General features: G+C 35.2%; 1 protein-coding gene across 1 annotated transcript in view; it reads left to right on the top strand.

The window, feature by feature from the left end:
* The window catches only part of Hsepi (D-glucuronyl C5-epimerase), a gene marked incomplete in the record, with an annotated part of 84,936 nt that extends 64,740 nt beyond the window's left edge, over window positions 1-20,196 (top strand). Inside the window, 8 exon segments of the mRNA XM_045748283.2 lie at window positions 932-1,043; window positions 2,715-2,836; window positions 5,257-5,444; window positions 6,338-6,463; window positions 7,271-7,441; window positions 7,904-8,066; window positions 8,423-8,549; window positions 11,213-20,196. Coding sequence (XP_045604239.1) covers window positions 932-1,043; window positions 2,715-2,836; window positions 5,257-5,444; window positions 6,338-6,463; window positions 7,271-7,441; window positions 7,904-8,066; window positions 8,423-8,549; window positions 11,213-11,486 — 1,283 coding nt within the window.
* Between the last annotated feature and the right edge of the window lie 3,706 nt (window positions 20,197-23,902).

Below are 23,902 nucleotides of genomic sequence, written 5' to 3'. Positions count from 1 at the left end.
CTCAGGTCACTGTGAAGGACACCCAATGAGGTTACAGTTTAGGTTCAAGAAAGAGTGGGAATGCAAAGCATATTCAACTACTGTACATATCCATCAATGGTGAAAGATGGAGTAAATCTACTTGTCTGATTCTTTACATTGAAAATTGTTTTGGATAAACAATGATTCATTCAAATATTTAAGAGGGTACTTGAATTGATTACTAAGCTTTAATACGTCATTCAAACTCAACACTTATTCATAAATGCTTGTACAATTATGATTGACTTAGTTTACAAGTTTCAAGTACTCTGTACATAGTCTAAATTCAATAAAAATCAATATAATAACCAATTATTTTACTGTAATTATAACTTATCTATAGTAATCTAGTTTACAAAATCAGAATATTCCCTTATACTGCATAATATTTTTATTTATATTTTAGTTATTACTTTAAAATATATACTTTATAATAAAAATAGTTAGGCCCATTATTATGTAATACTGAGTGAATCACTGTGCACTTTTAGTTTCACAGTGAGTTTAAATTAATCTTGTGTTGCAATTTAATAACAATAATAGATGCATTGTTAATGTCAGGAGACATAGCAGATAATTAAATTTAAAGCAGAAAATCAATAGGACACACAACATTTGGTTTGTTGTAACCAACAAACTAAATATATCCCCCAATATAGACATTTCTACAGTATTATTTTATTTATATGTACTACTAACTATTGTTTTCATGAATAAGCTTTGCTAGTCTAATAATTTATGAACTGGATGCAAGTTAACCAGCTATCTACAGATAATTATTGTATTTTTCTATCATTTTATATTACAACATGGATCCAGGTACCAGTGTATGGCAAGTTCATGTATTTTACTGTATGAAATATACTTTATAATCATAACAAAGACTGTATTTGCAAATATATTTTCCCAGGAGTGCCAATATCCACTCAGTGGCAGAGCTCAGGCTACACCTACCCCATCCAGATAGCACAGTTTGGTCTCTCTCATTACTGTAAACATCTCACTGAAAACCCACCAGAGAGGTAAGTGGTTACTCTACAATATTATATAGTATACAGAATAATATATTGATGTATTTTTATTAGAAGGCACAGTTGGTTTTGTAACAATTTTGGTCTACTCATAATTTATTGGATTGGTACATTGTTGCAAATTCACTAAAATGGATAGTGTTTTGGGCAAGAATTAAAGCTACAAAATTAGTTGAGATATACGTTCAGAATTTAAAGTCATTTGTGAGTTAAGAGAAGTACAGCACAGTCTTAAACCAAGTTCTTCAAACTAGTGATGGCACTAGAAAGACTAGACCACATCCCAACACCTGCAGGTGTGTTGCCGCACAAGAAAATGAGTTAATGGATATCCCCATTATGCAAAATATATTCACACTCTTGATAAGGTACCACATGAAAGACTGGCCCAGAGACTACAACCACATGGAATCAATAATAAAGTACTAGAATGGATAAAACAATGATTTAAAAAATGAAAGCAAAGTTGTTATCCTAAATGGAAAAGAATCATACTGGAAAAATGTTCTGAGCAGAATACTGCATTGATATTAAAGATAACATTACCATCATCATCGGATTCATAGATTATACAAAAATCTATAGGAAAGTGGGAACCAGAAACATTATTGCAGCCTTGCAAAGGAATCTATATAAACTTAAATGGTCAGAAGACTGGAAAATGCTTTACAATATTGAAAAACCACAAGACCTTACATGCAAGACATAACAATACACATCACAGCTACGACATTGGCAGCATGACATTGCACCAAATTGGAAAAGGATATAACTTGGGAGCAAATATGAGCTGCAGTGTAAACTAGTAAACTAAACCCTAGGAATAAAATCAAACTTGCCTTTAACTTCAAGGAAAAGAAATAACTTGTGCAGCCCAACCGGAACTACTAAATTAAAGAATAGAAACTTCACCTACAAAAACACGTTATAAAACTACATTAGAAAAAGTGCAATACTGAGTGATGGAAATCAGATCAAATACTAGGAATAGCTGGCCTCAAGTCTAACAACTCTGCAAACAATTCATGGCGGGGCTGATCACAGAGACCTTTGAAATATTGAACAAGATAGAAGACATACACCCAGACCACTTCTTTCAAAATTCCAATTGAAGTCACATAAGAGTGGCAACGGCTCAGCAAACTACAATGTAAGACAGACAAGAGGAGATGTTTTTCCAGCCATAGGGGTAATAAACCCATGCACTGTCTCTTATCCACCGAAGTAATAAATACTGTACTGGCTTCTTATTCCTGTTGATGTCACTAGAGATGATGGCCTTCAGGTGAATTCAGATAAATATAATCATGTTTGAATACTTCAATATTTATTTCACAAATTCTGTTAATATAAAATACATTAAGTAAATACAAGGCACAAAATGGTGAAGAAATATCATGTTAAGTCGACAGCTGTTAGAGCATAGGGGTACAGGTAACAGTTAACTCAATTTTGCTTGTCTACAACCACTTCAATTTAACATTACGTACTCTTCTTTAATAATAATAATAATAATTAAAATAATTAATAGTAAAAAGTTTTCAGTTTCCCTCTCTTTAATCATGTCCAAGTGTATAATATTTTTAGATATTTAAGCAATCTTTGTCAATGTCCGAAACATTTTTCAAACTTTCTCAAAGATGCCCACATTATGCATTTCAGAATAATGTTAGAAGATGGTGGGGAGCATCAGGGAGTCTGGCAAGTGGAGGGGCCAAGCTCTAAATTGTTTAGAGTTCTGGATCCATCGACTCACACTAATGTTCTAAAGTTTAAGGCGCCAGGTAAGCACACACATTATATTTTATTTATTTATTTATATATAAATACATTTATATATAAATATATTTATTTATATATATATTTATATATTTATATTTATATTTAAATATATTTATTTATATATAAATATATTTATATATAAATACATATTATATTATATTATATATATATTATACATATTTATTATATTAAATATATTATATTAAATTATATTATATTAAATTATATTATATTAAATTATATTATATTATAATTAATTATAATAATTAATATATTATATATATATTAATATATAATATATTATAATAATTAATTATAATAATTAATTATTATATTATATTATTATATTAAATTATATTATATTAAATATATTATATATATTTATATATAAATACATATTATATAAATTTATATTTATTGCACCAGGTAAGCATATACTGCATACTCAATACTGCCATTACATATGATGAAGTTAATCTTTGTTTTCTTGTTATGTTTTGTGTGCATCAACAGATATGGCACTTTGACATTTGTATTTTTGTGCGCCTTTTAACTTTTTACAGACTGATATACAATATTGGCAATTATAGAATATTTTTCATCAGTAAATGTTACTGATTTAAAACTGGATTTAGGATAACACACACAGAGATCACACTAACGTGATGCATCAAATGAACAAATCCACAAGGGCAGTGACGAGGATTCGAACCTGCGTCTGGGAGCAAAAACAAAAAGGAGCTTCTGTACCATATATATTTAGTTACAGATTTCCAGCAATTACAAAGGTGCTGGTTATAATTGTCACTAAATGAGTTGTCATTAGTATACTGTAGTACCACACTTGGTTGCCATTAGTTCACTGCCACATTTGGTTGCTGTTAGGCTTATTAAGGTTTCCCCCTAAGCAATGATTGACTACCCTCCGGGATGCTATTCCCACAACAGTCTGCTAAATCCTAGGTACCTCTTGACTCGTGAAAATAAGCATCATGTGTATGGAAACGTGCCCAAATGTTTTAACCTGCCAAGGGATATGAATTCAGGACCAGTCGGTTGTTGGCTGACTGCACAGATTACAGTACTGTGTTACAGGTCAATAGTGGGTGCCACAGATGGGTACCTCTAATTCAGTAACGTATTTGGCTGCCACTGCTGCACCGTCACATTTTGATGCCAATAGTATTGCTACATTTGATTAAAAACTAAAGGAATGCTTACATTTACACTTGACCAGTCTGATAGTTTTTCATCCTCTTAATTACCTAAGTGTAGTTACAGGATGAGAACTATGCTCGTGTTATCCTGTCTTCCCAATAATCTTTGTCATATGATACTTTGAAACTACTGATGGTTTTGACACCCTTTGCTTTCACACTAACTTGTTCAAACCTTCTACAGTTCTATTTGCAAAAGAGAACTTTGTATATTTTTTTTTTTGCACTTCTGTTTCCTTAGCTTGAATCTATGGCCTCTTGTTCTTAAAGTTGCAGGTTTCAAACATTATACCTTGTCAATTTTGTTGATGTCTAACACTATTTTGTATGTAGTGATCATATCTTCTCTTTCCGTTTTATGATTTAGCTTTAGCATATTTAACACCTTTGGCCTCTCTTTGTAGCTCTTATTTTTCAGTTGTGGAAGCCATTTAGTAGCATATCTGTGCATCCTTTCCAGTTTATTGAGATACTTCTTAAGATATAGACACCATACAACAGCTGCATTTTCTAATTTCTGTCTCACAAATGTTGTAAACAATTTCTTTAGTATTTTATCATCCTTGTATGTAGTGATTCTGAAGCATTTCATTTCCCTTCCTTGATGAGTCTTTGACTAGTTATTGTACTGTATTAATTTATGTAGTTTAGTTCATTTATTATGCACCCCATACCCATCTTGTGGGGTGTAGTGGAAAGGGTTACAGAGGCACATAATGGGCTCAGGGACTGAACCCCACAATTCATTTAGCTAAGCCAGTTACAATCTTGATGAGCTAGTTTCAAAATTCAATACACATCGTCACATCATCAATGGGCTCGAGATTGACCACAAGTACAGTTTCTAAATTAAGCAACTGACATATGTGGGAGAGCTAGAGACAATTGATATGTTTATCCTGCACACCGCCCCCCATCCAGTGGGCAGCGGTGGATAGGTTACAATCTCTCAGTTACTACCTACAGTTAGCAAACTGGGGATATTATGTACAAATATAATTCATCATATATGCTTTACCAGATCATATGCAAAATAGGCCTATAAACTTTATTTCACTTCATAGTGGTTCAGACATATACAATACAATGCATTTTGCTCTTTCATTAACTTCAAATATCTGAAATTTGTATTTGTTGGCTATTTTTGCAAATGTCATTTCTACATTTATTGTTTTGACATTTGAACATGGTTTTTACTTCAACAGAATCCTACTCAAAGGGTGGTGCTACGTTGCAGCTATCTAAAGTCCCCACACAAAATATGTTGGTCTTAAATCTCAATCTTCTGCTACATGGGAATGCCAGCTTTTCTGTTACAGTTGAATTTAAGGATAAGAAGATGGAGTTGGTGACGGTTTATTATATCCGCTCTGACAAGTTACTTCAGGTCAAGGTACATTAACCATTGTCATTATGTTGTGAGAGTTTTCCTTGAACAAATCAGCATGTTTCACCTAGGGGTAGTTTTGTACAGTAAGTATCAGCTTTTGAAATCATAACCTACCAAAAATATCTAATACCAATGAAATAACTGTAAACAAATATTACAAAGAATAAAATACAGAAGTGTGTTAAAAAATACATAGCCAAGGTGCTTCTCTTAGTTTGGTATTTGGGTGCAGTGTCTAGATGACTTGCTTCACTCTGTTTTGAGTCTTATAAACCCTCTTTTGAGTCCTGTTACTTGTTAGAAATTATCAGCTCTATGGTGGACTGTACTTTCGTACTTGTAACAGTGTAACTTGTATTACACTGTAATACCAGATTTGTGGTTGAGATGATAGTCGTGTTAATAGAAAATATGAAAAGCTTCTCTCCAAACACATCCTACTTTGTGTGCAGTTGTATTTGTATGAGGGATCATGTGGGCAGGCTCAGGGGTAGGGAATGTAGAGTTGGTGCCACCACCTGGTCAGGTTAGGGTCCTATTGTTGATGGTGAAAATGTACTTGAAAGTCCCTGTGATGCAAAGTAAGGCTTAGATGGTTTTTTAAACAATTTTAATAACTCTACAGGTCATTCTGAGTTGGAATGAATGTTCTCAATTATCTCACTAATACTATCATGACCTGGCAGGAACATTTAAAAGGTTTAATGCTATGCCAATTAAAATTTTGATCATGAACAGTAAGGAATTATTGTTCATGATTCATAACAATAGGATCTTGCCTTAGCAGGCACCTGCATTATCTGCTCAAAAAGGAACTTTTCATATAGATTAACTCAGTCTTATTTTTTTTTTTTTTTGTCTGGCTGGCATTAATTTTTGTGTTTTCAATTGGATAGGATCGACAAATATACTATGGTCTTGGGGAGCAACAGCAAGGATGGCGGCACATTACTCGCAATCTTCTTATTGATGTGCACAAGGGAGCAAGTTCTTCTCCGTCTCTGCGCAAAAAATTTAAGAAGGTAAGATTATGAATTTCTACCCTGGTTTTTGTTTTTTATTTTTTTTATATATAAAACTTGTCTTACATATGGACTACAATAGGTATTTAATTTGCATGAGGAAGACCTCCTTTCTCATTCCTATTTCAAAAAGCACATGCAACTGACAGCATTTGAGTTCTGTAATGCCAGTACTTCCTAGCTACCATTAGCTAAGATATATGTGCACAAGGATGTTAATACAGAACAGTGAGAGTAGAGGATGGTGGGAATTTACTGGGATCAAGAGTCCATCCACCTAGTCACTGGCAGGTTTTGTAGAAACATATTGAGTGGAAACATTCTAGTTTAGTGAAGTGAGGTACATTACCTGTATTTATATATATGCAATACAATATGCAGACGATGAGTCACAGTAATGTGGCTGAAGATATGAACATTAAACCACACACCAGAAGACGAGGAGACGACAACGTTTCGGTCCGTCCTGGACCATCGACAACCATATCGTCCTGGACCACAGTCGACTTGATAATGGTCCAAGATGGACCAAAAAGTTCTTGTCTTCTCATCTTCTGGTGTGTGGTTTAGTCTTCATAAAATGCACTATATGTGTTTGAAAATTATTGAGCAAGAGAAATAATAGTTTCTTATTTGTCTACTCACCAAGCCGGAAAGATTATTTAGCACAGTCCATGTTGTAGGATATTCAAAAAGTCCTAAATATCACCCAGGATGCCAATACTAGAGCAAAAAGACATGAGATGAGCAATGTCAAATGTAGCATATTATAGGTAGTTGTTATAATTTAAAGTAATTTGTTTACAGGTTTCAAGATCAAAACTGAATGTGGTGTCACTTTCACTGCACGGGGAAGGAAGTGTAACCAACATTACTTTAGCTTCAGCAGAGCATCTGCATCACTTCTATGATGCTGCAAATTGGCTTCTGAAGCATCAGGACGAGCAGGGGGGTTGGTCCATCCCTGTTCCACGAAAGGTAATGTGCAGTAACAACGCCTATAATGATACGTGGTACATGCAGTAGATTTAAATTAAAATAAATACCAGCCCTAGACCAGTAGAAATTGCTAAGCATAATCCCATAATTATGGTTAAACATGTAAATTTAACTACTAGAGCCAATTGCTTTGGTTTTATTATAATTTTGTCCACTTTCTGATCTCAAGGAAATTCCAGTAATTTGTTTCTAATGGTAGTCCTAAGGAACCTAAACTCACATGTTAGGATGTGATAGAAGAAACATAAGTAGTAAATACACAGTGAAATCAAAATAATTTGATATATCTATAAGAAAATTTGAGCATTGCTATATAGTACAGTCATATTGGTGGAATAGATGATGTATAGTGAAGATTTTCTTGTTAGTTAGCAAGTTTATTAACGTGTTTATTTCCATTCACATGACTATAATAAAAATTTCAATTTGGTATTGATGCAGGTAATCAGTGGGGTGCTGGAACTTGGTGCTGGCTGGTACTCAGCCATGGCTCAAGGACAAGCTATGTCTCTCCTTGTTCGAGCCGCACATCATTCTGGTGATGCAAAATATCTGAAGGCTGCCATACGAGCCACTGCACTGTTTTATGTCAATGCAACTCGAGGTAAAGCATGATTATTCATATCTAGTATACCTATACTTAGCTTTGTATAGTTTTCTTGTCTTCAAGACTATAAAATTATAACTTAAAGTAACTTACCTCATAATTATAAGATGAAATAATATTTATCTGTAGATCTATGCCTTTTAAAGGACTTGAATTAGTTACTTTAAATTTTAAATATGGAATAATTTTCTCTCAAAGCTTGAGACAGTAGTTCTCATAACTTAACATTTTATTTCAGTTTTTTAAACATCACACATTCCATAAAATGAAATTTATTACCTTGAGACATATTTCTAACTCTCGGATATTTTGGGCTCTACTCTCAAAGACTCGTTTCTGATATTTTCAAACAGGAGGTGTGCGGACCTACTTCCCTGGAGGATATGTGTGGTATGAAGAGTATCCAACAAACCCATCATTATTTGTACTCAATGGATTCATCTACAGTCTTTTGGGCCTTTACGATTTAAAAGAATTCTCGTAAGTATTGTACATTAATGATGATGATCATTACTAATTGTTGTAATAGAAATTAATACATTTTATCAAATGCTTGATTTGTATTGTTTACAAAATGTTATGGCAGCCTTGCAAAAATTTTGAATTTATTATTGGCTGATACTAAACATTACATTGGACATGTGCTCAAGACAAAGGTCTGCTGAGCAAAACATCCGGTTACAATTCTTATTGTTTTGACTCAAGTTGAAGAGTTAACAGTTTCTAACCTTGTGAGTTTTACAGTGAAAATACTGAGTAATATTTATAGTCCCTTGGTGAAATACATTACGGTAATTATAGCAATAATTTCGTACTTCTTTCGATGTAGACATTTGTGAAATAAGTAAATTCTTCCTTGGTGAAATAAATATTATATACTGTACAGAGTTACATGATTACGTTGTTTAGTATAGAACAGTACCCAACAAATATTTAAAAGTTAGTTTAAATCTGTTTAGTATAGTGATTAAACTGTAAAATTCAGTTTTAGAAAGCTGTAAGAATGTGACCAGTAATGGTTGTACTGTTGGGAAGTGATTTGTCCCAAAAAGTTTCACAGTAATAGTGCTAAAATGTATTAGTATTTTATTTTTCATCATCCTCATCAATACCCTATTTCCTATTTTCACAGTGAGGGTGGACTAGCCATGTACCTAGAGAAGATATTAATATTAGAAAAATAGTATTCAAGGTGTTATACCATTCACACTCCTTTAACCTTTTGGCTACAATACCCATTTTTAAACTTTTTTCTGGACAGGGTAAAAAAGGCAGCAAATGACTACATTTTTTAAAATTTCACTTTGACTTATGTCTTACGAGAAAATCATACTCTTTCCAGTTATGCTATTAGAAATTTATTGAAAACAAAAATAATGGTGCTGCTGCGGCAGCTTCTCGGTTCCGGTGTGGTAGCGCTCTCGTCTTTCTTTATTCTTAAGAATCTAAGCTTAACAAATTTCTATCCTATTTCATCCATTTATCTACTTTAATCATGTTGCCCATACTTTTTGTCTATATACAGGATATAAATTAAGGTTTTTAATATTTAGTATTATATTTACAGTATTACTTATTTCTAACTTTTATATATATCATGGCAGATTTTGTCAGATTATATGGTCCAAGTAACCTAAACCCATGGTAAGTCCTAAAGACATAACATAAAATACTGGTATTTTCTGGGGGGAGCTCTGTCAGCTCCCTGAAGCTATCCAAACTGATTATGTGCTTTATTAGTTTGGGGTCATCAGTTACTTGGAGTTCTTAGCCTAACAGGGACCACGAGTCAGAACCTGGTCCCCTCCGCAGGGAGCAATGGCGTATGAGCACTCTACATGTAAAGTCTTGTCATATTACACCATCGACCGGGGCATGCTTGTTGGCAGGCTGTGCTAACTCTCTCCTTGGAATCGGCATTTGCCCTGGTTCTACAGTCTTTGTTGCCCTTTTATCCTCTTTTTCTTCCCTGAGGACTTGGTGGCTCAGTTTTTGTCGGCAGCTTCCACTAGCTGCTGTCCTATTTCTAATTTGTTGGTGTTCTTGGGGTGCCGTTCTCGGCTGTAACGGTTTAGTCTCACCAGGGTTTGTCCTCAGTTTCTTCCGGTCTTTGGTGACATAGGGTAGATCATCCCCCCAGTTGGGGGGTTGGGTCTGTGGGGGCAACCTCCTTCCCTGCCCCTCGTTAGCCCAGGTCTGGCTCGTTCTCGAGCAGGGGGCTTGGATGATATTCCTGGACCTCCAGGATCGCTTATTGGCAAGTGCCTCTTCTTCCATGGGTCAGGGATTGGTTGGGGTTCCAGGTGGGGCGACAGGCTTACAACTTTCGTTGTTTGTCTTTCAGTTTAAATCTGGCACCTCTCTCGTTTTTACGAGAGGTGCCAGATTTTTTCTCCTGGCTCCATGGTGGCCAGCCCAGCCTTGATTTCAGGCGTTGATTGTTCGGTGTCCAAACCCAGGCGTCTCTCCACGGCTTCACCTCTACCAGCAGATCGATCAGTTTGGATAGCTTCAGGGAGCCTCAGCGGCTATCCCCAGAAAAAGGCATTTCATTACATTCAATGCTGGCATTTTATTATTTACATACGTATATTTTTTATTTTTGTGGGAGAGGCTTTATTTTGGTTTTCTTTAACAGTATTTAATTTAATTCATAATAAGATCAAGCAAATTTCTTTATACAACATTTTTAATCATTATATAACATAAAAATGACTTCGGTAACTCATTATCAGGTCATACATTTTAGTCACAAATAACAGGCAAGCATTAATTTGGCTCCTATTTTCCTGTATGTGTTGTTTTGAAGGCCAAAAGGACCTGGTCAAACATTACATGATTTTTAAAAGTTTTTCTAGGCATGTGAACCCATGTTGTTAATTGCATTCTGGGGTAAATTTTTATTTAACTACAGTCAAAGGGTTAAAAAGGCAAGAACATCATGGAGATCCATGTTGCACCACACTAACTGCATATTGTTGCATCATTGACTAGGTGCAAAGTACTCCACATGAATACATTGTCAATGACAAAAATATAAATTATTCTCTCCTTCCTAACACACTACTTCTGCATGTTTTAGAGAAATATCTCGCCCCATTGACCTTCTCAGCAGTGTTATAATTCTCCTGTTCTTGTTTCAGAAGAGAGTCAAATAACAACAGTAGAGATTTGTTTGAGGATGGCATGAAGTCTCTAAAAAAACTGCTACCCCTGTATGACACAGGATGGGGTTCCCTCTATGATCTACGCCACTTCACAACTCACGTAGCTCCTAATAGAGCACGCTGGGACTATCACACCACCCACATCACTCAACTACTATTGTTGGCATCCATTGATACAGATCCTGTAATTTCTAACACTGCCCAACGCTGGAAGGACTATATGAATGGCCATAGAGCTAAGCACAATTAAGAATCATAATGCAAATAAAATATAAGAGATTGTGGTACTGTTTTGTGTAATGATAATGAGCACGAATTTATAAACACAAGAGGTGCAATGCTATTAATATAGAGGAATATTTGAGAGTTGTACTGTTTATGTAAAATAGGAGACTTTACAAGGAATGACATTTGTTAGAGAATATAGAACTTTGGAATGTGTGGTACACTTCAATGATGGACAAAGAGGAAAGATTGTACTTAAATGGTTTAGAAAAACAATGAGTATTAAGCAAGGTGTTTGTCAAATCATAAATTAGATAAAGATTTTTGGTCCATTAGCAGAATTGCTGTGGATGATTTATAATTGTGTGTCTGTATTGTTTGCTGGACACTGTAAATCTGACAATTATATATACAATATATATAACTTTAATCTCTGTGAACTCACTGTTTCTTAGCAGAAATTTTCAACTATATTTATTGAGAGCTTTACACACCTGCTTAAATCTCAGTATCCATATTAATTAATGTATATAATATTCTTCACTAATAATCATCAGCTAATGAAGATATTACTATATTTGAATATTTGACACCAAAAAAAAAATCCTCTCATCAAATATGGCTGAAGATACTGCTTTTTGTTGCTTCCTAGTCTCTGAGATGAAAGTATCCAGCACGGGTAGGGGGGCTATTACTGTAGGAGATACAGAGGAGTGCGTAGTGTAGAAAGACAGGTGGTTAGTAGAGACTAATATAACTACTCTGCCTTGCTATGTGATATTTCTGGTATATATACTGATCTGGGTCCACAAACCGTGTATGGATGGTGGCAGGCAGAAGTGTCCGAGGGATGAAGACCACCGACTCCTCTTGCATTTATTCTGTAGCGAGTCCGTGGGGATCTGCCTCTGCCACGTCCTCATGTGATCTTCCATTTTTCTTGTGGCCACAGCTCAAACTATAAATGAGTGTGTAATTAGTATTTCTTCAAAACTTACACCAGAGATTGCTGATTAGAGGTTCAGCTTTATTTTTTATATCCAAGTGTTGATAACTGCGTGATTTGGGGATGCCGATGGGCTAGTTGCCTGTGCGGATGATCTGCTTTGCAAATAAGATATTATTAGGGCTTTAAATTAACACTTATTGCTGTATTCAGATATATAATGGCATATTCTAAATTGAAATGATTTCAAAACATTTCAAGTTAGAAAATCTATACGTTGTCAATACAGTATTTTGACAAAACCAAATTTCATTTTCTCAAATGCATCTTTCAACTCAAAATTATCATATTTGGAATATAAAATGCATGCAACTGATTTATACACCTTGCATTTCATTCTCTCAAAGATGTGTTTGCCTTCCAAGAAAATTCCCCATCATACCTGCATAGCAGTTTTGACAGTTCCCTGGGCTTCCACTAACATTGTGCTGTTGTGCTGTAGATAGATTTCCATCCTGAAAGTCAGGTTAACTAATGCCTATATGTGGTAGTCTGTCATACTATTAATCTGGTGATAAATTGTTTAAACACCTGGTGGGTACCCTCTCAGCCCATAGGATAGCATACATTTAGAAGTATTTATTGTAGATTTCTAGTCACAAATTTTGAATTATTCCTAGCACTAAGCTGTATTAGTCGAACATACTAATGGAGCCCCAGCTTTATTGTTTGATGGACTGCCATATCCAGGTTATAGAAGATTACCTCCCCGAAGATGTCTTCACTGGTTTAGTTGGAGATAACTGGCTCAGAGAGACACATTTACCTTATCTCTGCTCAACCTAATAGTGCGAAAAATCTCACATTCATGTGGGCAGTATATCATATGTCGTCAACACACACACACACAACCCACCCTCCCACCCCCATTTCCCCCAGGACTAGATTACCTGGTCTTCTTGACAGGGTTACCTTACCTTGCTTTCATTTCGGGGGTCAAGGTCCCTGCAGCCCGGTCTCTGACCAGGGCTCCTAACCACCTTGCTTCTCAAAACACATGAAATATATATTGATGTGCTTGCTCTTTTGTATTCACAGTCCTTCTACCTCTGAGGATACAAAATTTTATCTTAGTGAAACTGTGCCAGGTCATTGAAAGTCTAAAATTAACTTTTATGGGTTAATTTTCAACATCCTTATCAAGTGAACTACGAAATACAGTATAGAAAAGATTTATGTTTGGTAGTAAAGTAAGCAAGGTTCATTGCATCTTAAGTATTTGTTCACTATATTCTGTGCATTGATTATTAAGGCACAAATAATTAATTTAAAGTCTAATCATTAAACACAATTATTAGGTATTGAAGATATTATATATTTCTATTTTATCCAAAATTAACATGGCAATGTGACCTAACCAAAATACTGTATGCTGATTATTCCTCAATACTACCTAACATGGGTAAATCTAGGCCTAACTTAAAACTTTATGACGTCAGTATAATGTCAATATTACGGGGAGCTATTTTTAAAAGAAACACTTCAAGATATACAAAACTGCCTAGGTTGTTTGACAAATGGTCCTTGCTTACCATGCCTTGTAGCAATACATACACATATTTATACGTATATACACATATATTTATACATACACACACATATATTCACACATACTGTACATATGGTGTATGATATACTGGCTTTCCATGAAATGTTCTGTCATTATTTATTGACTTAAACATTATTTTATTACCACATATTGTGTCGAATATGTTTCTATTAACAAGAGACTTCACTAGTTTATTTTCAGTAACAAATATAATTAAACTGATTGTTAGAATATTTAATTTACTTACAAGTACCTTCATGACATTTAAGTGATACAGTGACTCACTTAGAACTTCTTATTTGATATCTAATAAAAGAATTTTGTCTCAAAATTAAACTTTACTTTTAACAAGAATTAAAATCTAGAGAATTGCACTTACAGCCACTACCTCTATGCTTCAAACAAATTTTGAGGGAGGTGGAGCATGTATGATCTTGTGAGTACTGTACTCTGCGTGTTCATTACCTTTATTTCCACATGCAGTTGGTACTATCAAGTTTAATGCAGAAGCCTTCACCTGAGGATATATACAAAATATACTTTTTCACTGTCATTGTCATCTTAATCACTGCATTGGAAAATCTTTCATTAGTCTTATTATTTTATACTGCTGTTGAACTTTAAGGTGCACACAATACAAATTCTGTGTGTAGTGTTAAAATGCACAGGATGAAAATTTGATCAGTTTTGTATGCTGACTATACAGTGTGGTCAGAGTTCTAATCAATGAATTGATACAAGTTGTGAATACTTCATCAATTTGGTCTTCCAATCTCACATGTACAGATATTTCTTAAGCCCCCAAGGATCCTTAAATACAAGGTGGCTCCAGAGCTGAAATACAAGGTCCTCCCCTCAATGTACTGTAGCTGTGCTTTTGTAAATTTCTATATAATAACTTGAGGATAGTTGTCATGGCTCATAAAGAAGTAATCAAGATCCATGCATTTGAAAAAGTGCTGCTCTAATTTATGAAGTTGTGCCACTGCTTTCACCATTAGCTTTGTGTACTTTGTCCAACATATGTAAATTACAAAAAAAAAAATTCTCTGCTTAGTTTCAAATGTTTGGATTTTGATTATGTATTATGGTCTTAGTAATTGTTGTCAACTAATCCTGGGCAAAATTCTGTATATAAATCCTATATTTGTATCTTCACTCTGTTCTTCAGAACCCATGGAGTCTGTACAGGGCTTATGCCACCTCACCATTTTTTCAGTGAACAATTATTGTATCTCTTTTGTATCCTTCATATAAATAGGACTGTCATTGCTTAACTTAGCTGAGAGTCTGCTGGTGTTCATTAGTCAACAAATATATAGAGTAATTTTAGGATACCAGATATAGTGTGTGCACTGAGAATTCATACTGGATATTCTGCCTAAGCCATTGCATCTTATTCCTTTGTATTTACTTCATCCCATTTATTTATGAACCAATGAGTTACATTTATATTCTATATATAGGAAGGTTGATATCATTTGTTTAATTTTCAAGACGAGAGATGTTCCATTACCTCATATTTCTTAGACTTGTGTAACTTGAATGACAAGAATCATGCTTTGGTAGTAATTACAAAAAACAATTACTGATGAAGCTCGCTAATCTGGACTATATGGAAAGGACCCCCATCTGGATAGGCCGATTATCCGGATTAACAGACATTTTACCGGGAAGTCCAAAAGTGAACATAATCACAATTTTTTGTACCACAACCAACATAATATGAATTTCTACACATTAATTGGTGTGTGGAGCTGAGTGTGTGGTTAGCTGCCTGGCTGGTATGTGGGTGGGCAGACAGGTGGGTGAGTGGGCTGGGTGGTTGGCAGGTGAGTGGGTGAACAGGTTAGGTGGGTGGGTGGGCAGGCAGATTTGGATGGGCGGGCAGGCAATCAGGCATGTGGCCACACAGGCAGGAGGGTGGGTGACACTCTCCCTACCCTTACCTCTATACAGTACACCCACACCCAACCTTTACCCTCCCTCCACCCATCACCCTCCTAACCCATGTCATCACCCAATCCTCCCCCTCCCTACCAATGCCACACTCCCATTCTCCCCCTCCCAGCTCTTTTGGGAAGACAGGCTGTCAAGATGCTGACATGCTAGACAGCCTGTCAAGATGCTGACATGCTAGACAGGCTGTCAAGCTGCACAAAATCTGTGCCACAGACTGCCAGACAAGACACAACACTGAAAAGACAAACAGATGATCCAACATCTCCTTCCTGTTCAACCCCCTTCCCCCCCCCCACTCTCAAGCAAGCCTTTCCCAACTCAACCCACGAGTGTTAACACTTACTGTATGATGACATAACATAATATGCAGCTTAAGTTGTGTTAATACCCATCTTATTTTATTTTAAATATTTAAATGAATAAATAGCCAACCAAATACTGTTCAAATATTATGGTGTTATTTAATATTCGTAACTAGCTCTCCACGGCAAAAAAAAAAAAAATATATGATTAAACAACTGAGCCACCTCCGATCCTACCCTCCCTGACCGCCACCCACCCCTAGGGTTAACGCGAGAGTCACAGCTCCTCAGTGACACACGTCACTCCCAGAACTCTCTACATGTCTGTCTACACCGCGCCACTCCCAGCACTCTTGTCTATCTACACTGATAAATGTAGACATCCACATGCTGATACAAAGAATTGCTTTTAAATTTTTGGATGGAGAAATACTAAAAAATTGTTCATGACTTTTGTTAGACCAAAGCTGGAATATGCAGCGGTTGTATGGTGCCCATATCTTAAGAAGCACATCAACAAACTGGAAAAGGTGCAAAGACATGCCACTAAGTGGCTGCTGGAACTGAAGGACAAGAGCTACATGGAGAGATTAGAAGCATTAAATATGCAAAAACTGGAAGCAAGAAGAAAGAGGCGATAGGATCACTATGTACAAAACAGTAACAGGAATTGATAAAATTGATAGGGAAGAATTCCTGAGACCTGGAATTTCAAGAACATGAGGTCATAGATTTAAACTAACAAAACAAAGCTGCCGGAGAAATATAAGAAAATTCACTTTTGTGAACAGAGTGGTAGACGGTTGGAATAAGTTAGGCGAGAAGGTGGTGGAGGTCAAAACTGTCAGTAATATCAAAGCGTTATATGACAAAGAGTGCTGGGAAGACGGGACAACACGAGCATAGCTCTCATCCTGTAACTACACTTAGGTAATTATACACGACATTCAAAGACTGACCACAACCACTCATGATGCCCACCACACACACAACCACTCCTGACTCCCAGCACACCCAACAACCACTTCAGCCTCCCTGCTTGCCTGAAGCCCTCTTTTTCCTGGTGGTGGTGGTGTACAACAAGTGTTAGGCCGGGCATTTCACTTGTTTATCTCTCAGTGGTAAAGGTTCACATTGTATATTCGGCAGCAAGTCAACCCTTGGTTTTGGAGAGATTTTTAGGCTTCAAATTTTGACTTATTTGCCAGCCAGTCATCCGGATCCTATGGACATTCATCTGAATATGGATACAAAACTTATCCGGAGGCGATTTTGGCCAGCTGATACAGTTTTCCGGATCAGCGGACTCCAGATTAGCGAGCTCTTACAGTATGTAGTATAGTAATTATAGGAACTATTTTTGGTTAGTAATGACAAAACCCATGTTAGAGTAGGAATGACAAAAACCATACTTGGGTAGCTATGACAGGTACCATACTTTAGTAATGCTAGGTACCATACTTTAGTAATGCTAGGTACCATACTTTAGTAATGCTGGGAACCATACTTCGGTAGCCATGTGTGTAAACAAGAAAAGTGCACGTGAAAAAATAGTGAATATGAGAAGAACATTTAGGTGGTGCTGTGCTAAAGTTATATATCTAATTATTTGACATTACCAGATGCTGATTATTTGTGTTATAAAAAAATGAAGATGATTTTAAGTTGAAATTTAGTAAATACCTTGAGTATCTAACTAGTATTAACTCTTCCATTGCTAGATTAATCCACAAGCGCTACTGGGTTTTTTGTGGGTATGCAGACCATGCCTGTGAGTACCAGGACATGTGGCACACTGCAAATAAAATCTGCAAATGTTGGGTTAGGACTGTTACCAGCAGAGATCTCTGAGCACAGAGTGACTTTATTAGATGAACTAGGAAAGGGATCAGTGCCAACCTGAGCCTGGTAAGGGAAACGCATTGCTCTCCTATCTCGTCCCATCATAACCCTGGCAACTATGAGGCAGGATATTAAATTTTTTGTTATTAATGATATTTTACTTATTTGTAATAACAATAGGGTCTCTTTGAATGAATTTGGGCAAATAAGTTGATGATAATATGATGGAGTGGTGTAAATACATTCTTTGGGAGTAGAATTACATGCATGACACAGGCCCAAGTAGGGTTTGCGGGACAGGTTTATTCACTCCTACATGATTTTGTGTTTGTGCACAAGCTGAAACTGTTGCAGATAAATTTGTTTTTATTATGTAGATTATTATGAAAATATATTAGAACATATTTTGCATAATTTTTTTTATTTTCTCATAACCTCCATATATTTTTCTTTGTTTTTAAGGGCCTATGGGATAAAGCCTCATTTTCTGATCTACACACCCAAATTATATAAACAAATTTTGTATGTTAATGTATAAGAACATATGAATTAAGGAAATTGCATTAGGCCTATTTGTCCACATGAGGCAGCTCCTATTTATACTGTATAGGCCAATATGCCTTCTGCAGTATCCATATTACTTATGTTCTCAATGAAAGATGTACCAAACTTGTAATTTTTTCCCCAAACCCACCACTAGTTTCTCTATACAGTAATTTCATAAACTTAAAGTATTGCTCGAATTTTGTCAAACCACATTAGAGGTAGCCCTCAACTATTGCAACGGTCAACACAGAATCTAACACTCTTCATTATCTAACTATTATACATGCACACATGTTAGTTATATCCTGCACATGACACACACACCATTAAGAATGCATTTTTACATACATGTTCTTGAAATTTTAAGTATTTATCAAGGTTTGTTAATAAGTTTTGAAGATTTCTGTAATACTGACAGCTCATTCAAATACCTTTGTATGTGCTTGTTTAATAGATAGTCCTAGAAGATTCATAATTTTATATACTAGCAGGATGTTATCGGTTCTATAAGAATATATAAAATTCCTACTAACAGCATCTTTTTAGGCATTTACAATGAAGCACAATTACCTGTGCACATGCAATGTTTTATATTAACACACATTATATAGAACATTGCATCGACATAATTTAATTCTGATGTATGGAGAGCATTCGCTGCCGAGACTACTCTGGATACTGCAGACTTATTACTCCTCAAAATAAAGCCAACATAAGTAGGTTTTAGGTGCAACTGATTCAGTATGCCAGACTTTCACATATGTATTAGAGCCATGTGAGTGGCTATCACTTGAATCATAATACAATTTCCAATGCATAACAAAAAAGTAGATTTACTAGTGCTGCATTTGATTTTCCAACCCATCCTCATAAAATAATAGTACTGTACTTATATCATCTATTTGGTTGAACATACTGAAATAAACTATTGCAGCCAACAATGTTCATATTTTGTATTATTAATTTGTACAGTGTATGAAAAAATAAGCCAAAACCAAACTTAAATATACCTAGGCCTAGTATAGCACATATATGTACATATATAGACATTGTGTTTATCAGGCTGAGGATTGTTTGAACAAGTTGGGTTCCTTAGCTACTTTAATATTTTAAGAATGACTTTCGATCAAATCAATTATACAAAACATGAATATTTTTGTACATTTGACCAAATAGTTGTTAAATATATATATGTGTACTATCATTACTGGACTGTGGGCTGTGTTTTTCAACTATTGATATGTTTACATAATAAATATACTTCATTGTACATGTTTTACTCCTGGGTTAGACTGGCATACTGAACACTGCCACACCTGTAGCAAGCCTGGTAAAGCTGGTGGAGTCAAACAACAACATGGTGCATTAATTACAATTTTGCAGTGATGAGAAAAAATTTTGGTAGGGTATTTGGACCAAGATTTTAAAGCAATTTGTCATCTTTTTTTCTTTTACTTACTGTATTTAGTGAGCATCTGGCAGAATAGTAAAAATAAACATCTCTATGCAGAGAAAATATTAACTGAGATATTTTATATTTTAGTAAAGCCCTTTACATTTTTGGGTATTATGAAGGTTTGAAATTTTGCTGAACAGTGTTCCTCCTTTATTTAAATTCCTTATGATCCCATTTATACAAGTCGTAATAAATCCGAGTAATCATTACAGATATGTCATTTGAAATGTTAGTTGTGTTATTTATTCTGTTACTAATGTATGTTTTTCATCGCAATTTGCATCATTCATATTGTTACTATATTAAATTATACAGTATAACTGGCAAGTATACTACAGTACCATGATATAACACAAATATAAGAAAATTTAATAGAAAAATACAGTGAACATGAATTGGTACTGAAACACAGTTTAAGTGGTTACTGACAACCATGGCTAATATAGGCAGGGAAGAGTATACAGCAGGCATGGCAAACTGAGGGTCCCCCGAGGGCCATATGGGTCACATTTGTGTTGTCATGAGAGCCACACACCACAACTAATTGAAGTCATTTAATAAAAATTATTGCAGAATATTTTTATTACTGTACTGTACTTGAAACATAATGTGCATTACAAACGGTTTAACGGCTAGCCACATTCATTAATGCAAAGTAATGAAGTAGTTTAACAAAAGAAAAAAACTTTCTCAAGTTTTTAAACTTTTCAGGAAGGTATGAAAATTTTAAAAACTATAAAAACCAAATTACAGTATCCTTTGTGCAGGCTGCATTTTTGACACACCTGCTGCACATCATCTCGTGTGGCCAGTGCAAAAAGAATACTAATGACCAGGAAAGCTGCAACTCTGCATGTAGGTGTAAAAAAATATGGCTATTTGGTTGCTTATATGCTCGGGCAACACCTCACCGTGTTGCCCGGGCAACGCCTCACCTCATTCATCTCCAAAGGTTGACAGGAATATTAACAATGCATTTGGAGCGAGTATATTATTGGGATAATCTACTCGCTACACTGCTTTCCATCTTGAACCAAGATATGTGCAGCAACATTTATATTTAAGTTTATAATAACTGACAATTTATACACAACACTTTAAAAGTTAATGAACTACAGTATTGTGTTACAGAAATCATTAAAATAGAACACCAAGCTTGGAAGGCTATACATAATAATATAATAATTTTTAATTAAACAATATACAGAACAACACGATACAATGATTGCTTATTTGTTACATAAAGGTGCATAGTTAATAAAACTACTAGTACATACAGCATTTCTGGCATAGCTTAAGATAATTCAGTTATCCTATTGATAGGTTTAATGGTGTTAATAACAAACAAGAAACTAACATACATGACTTTTTCAAAATTAGTTAGTTACAAAATTCAATATAAGTCGTCACATCAACAATGGTGAAGGCAAACTCACTTAAATGATCGCAAATTTAGTTTATTATATTAACAAGTAGAATACGTATTTCTAATAATATCTAACATAACTAGCCAGAAAATATTTAAGACTTATTGAAAAATACATGTCTGGAAGTTAAATCGACTTCATAGAACAATAGTGTTGGTCTATACTAATCGTTATTCGTTAGTATGCGTTCGCTACTTAAAACATTTACTGTACTGATGTAAAATCTCCCATGTCTCTTCGCACATGGAACACCGAACCTTACACACTCTCTGATATATTGTTTAATTAATAGAGATTCACTAATAAAGCTTATAATTGTATATGTTATCAAAAAGGCATAGATAAAGTCGTTCTTACGTTTTAGTCACAGAGATTAGATATTAGTAAAGTTCATTTTATTCAGGAAAGTACATAAATAGTCGATTTACAAACATAATATTGGATTTATAGATAGAGCTAGTACATACAATACCTAAAGCCACTAGTACGCATAGCGTTTCGGGCATATTATTGAGAGAGGAAAGATATTTATATTTAAACAATTTTTTTTTTTACCGACGCTCTCCCTATTGATGAGAACTACAACCTAATGAAGATAAATGTTAATTTTATGTAGATACTGTAATAAACGAAAGTTTTTAATGTCATCAGAGAAGCAGAAATATAGGCAAATTTTAAATCCCTTGTCATAAATATAACTGAAGTGAAAGCAAAGATATATGCATTTTGATAGTTACAAAGACAGCTCTTTAACACGGGTGGAACACGAACAAGGGGAACTTAGTACCCAAATGAGCCACAGAGATATTAGAAAGAATTTTTTCAGTGTCAGAGTAGTTAACAAATGGAATGTATTAAGCAGTGATGTGGTGGAGGCTGACTCCATACACAATTTCAAATGTAGATGTGATAGAGCTCAATAGGCTCAGGAACCTGTACACCTGTTGATTGACGGTTGAGAGTCGGGACCAAAGAACCAAAGCTCAACCCCTGCAAGCACAAATTAGGTGAGTACAACTAGGTGAATACAGCTGAGGGGCGGGACCAAACAGCTGAAGCTCAATTCCCTACGCATAACTAGGCGAGTCCATAGGAATTACCGTTTGTCCTGGCGCCATCTATGTTTTGACAGCAGTACTACTAATGTTCCCACGTTATGTGATGATCGCTATACGGGTGTTTTGGTCAGTTGCTCTTCTATATATGTTTATGGACAACGTAGGTGATTTGAGGCAATTTGCGGCCAGAATGAAATAGTATCCACGCGGTGAGTGATGGCGGAGGATATATACTGCTGTGTACTCGACCAGCGGGTGAGAGGTAAGTTATATCGAACAATTATGGGGAATAGTTGGGTTATTTTAAGCGTAGAATGTCAGGTAACTGGTAACTACACAGATGGGGTCGTGTTTTTTTTAAGTCTTTATTTACTAAAGTGGAACATTACATTATGCCTTTAGCTGAACAAGTCTACTGGTGGGGGAAGTAGACGGGTTTTATGAAAGTATTTTTCCTAAATATTTGTATTTGGTTAACTAGTTCAGCCGTTACCAGGGAGGGTGTTCCTTTAATCTAATCTAAAAATTCTAACCGGACAAAGTGATTAAATAAAGAAATTGAATAGAACGAAGTGGTTTGCCAGGGTGCTTAACATTTAGTTTAGTTTAGTTCACTTACTATGCAGCCCATGCTTAAAGAATGCAAGTTTATCATATTGAATTGACCGTAGTTTTACTGCATTTAATATACCGTTTTTACCCTATTTAATTATGTCGGGTAAAGGCCGGTCGTGGAAAGTTCCTAATATAGCAAGTTTTAAAGGAAAAGTTTGAGTTAACTTTAACGCTTAAGTTAGTGACCAATTAGCTTAGTCTATTGTGAGGAAAGTTACTAGAATCTAACATTGCAAGTGCCATTTCTCTACTCTTTTTGAGAAACATGACTAGATACATAAATCGCATAGTTTTATTACTTTATGTTCATGGATTAGGTTGCATAGTTGAGGAAATGGTGACAAGGTTTGTGATTGTACCTTGACTTCAGCAGAGATTTTGATAGTGGAGCAAAATTGATAGGGGCTCGGATCATTGGGAATGCTGACTGAAGTTGATTAGGTCATGGCTATACCAAAGGAAATTGGTATAAATGGGGTTAAGTTGGGAGAAGTGTTGGAAGTAGTGCCTAAAAGCTCTCCTTGGACCTCGGTTATTCGCAAGATTATGGTTTAGACTGCAATAGTTGCAGAATTGGCAAATAAAAAATACCGATGCCCTATATAGTTTTGAAATGGTTAAGACTACCAGATGCAGTTTAATGCTGACAAATGTAAGGTTTGGGGGCTAGGTAAAGAT

The sequence above is a fragment of the Procambarus clarkii genome, chromosome 34 (genome assembly GCF_040958095.1).
Source record: "Procambarus clarkii isolate CNS0578487 chromosome 34, FALCON_Pclarkii_2.0, whole genome shotgun sequence".
NCBI lineage: Eukaryota > Metazoa > Arthropoda > Malacostraca > Decapoda > Cambaridae > Procambarus > Procambarus clarkii.
Note: the sequence above shows the minus strand (reverse complement) of the source record. Positions and strands in the feature narration are given on the sequence as shown.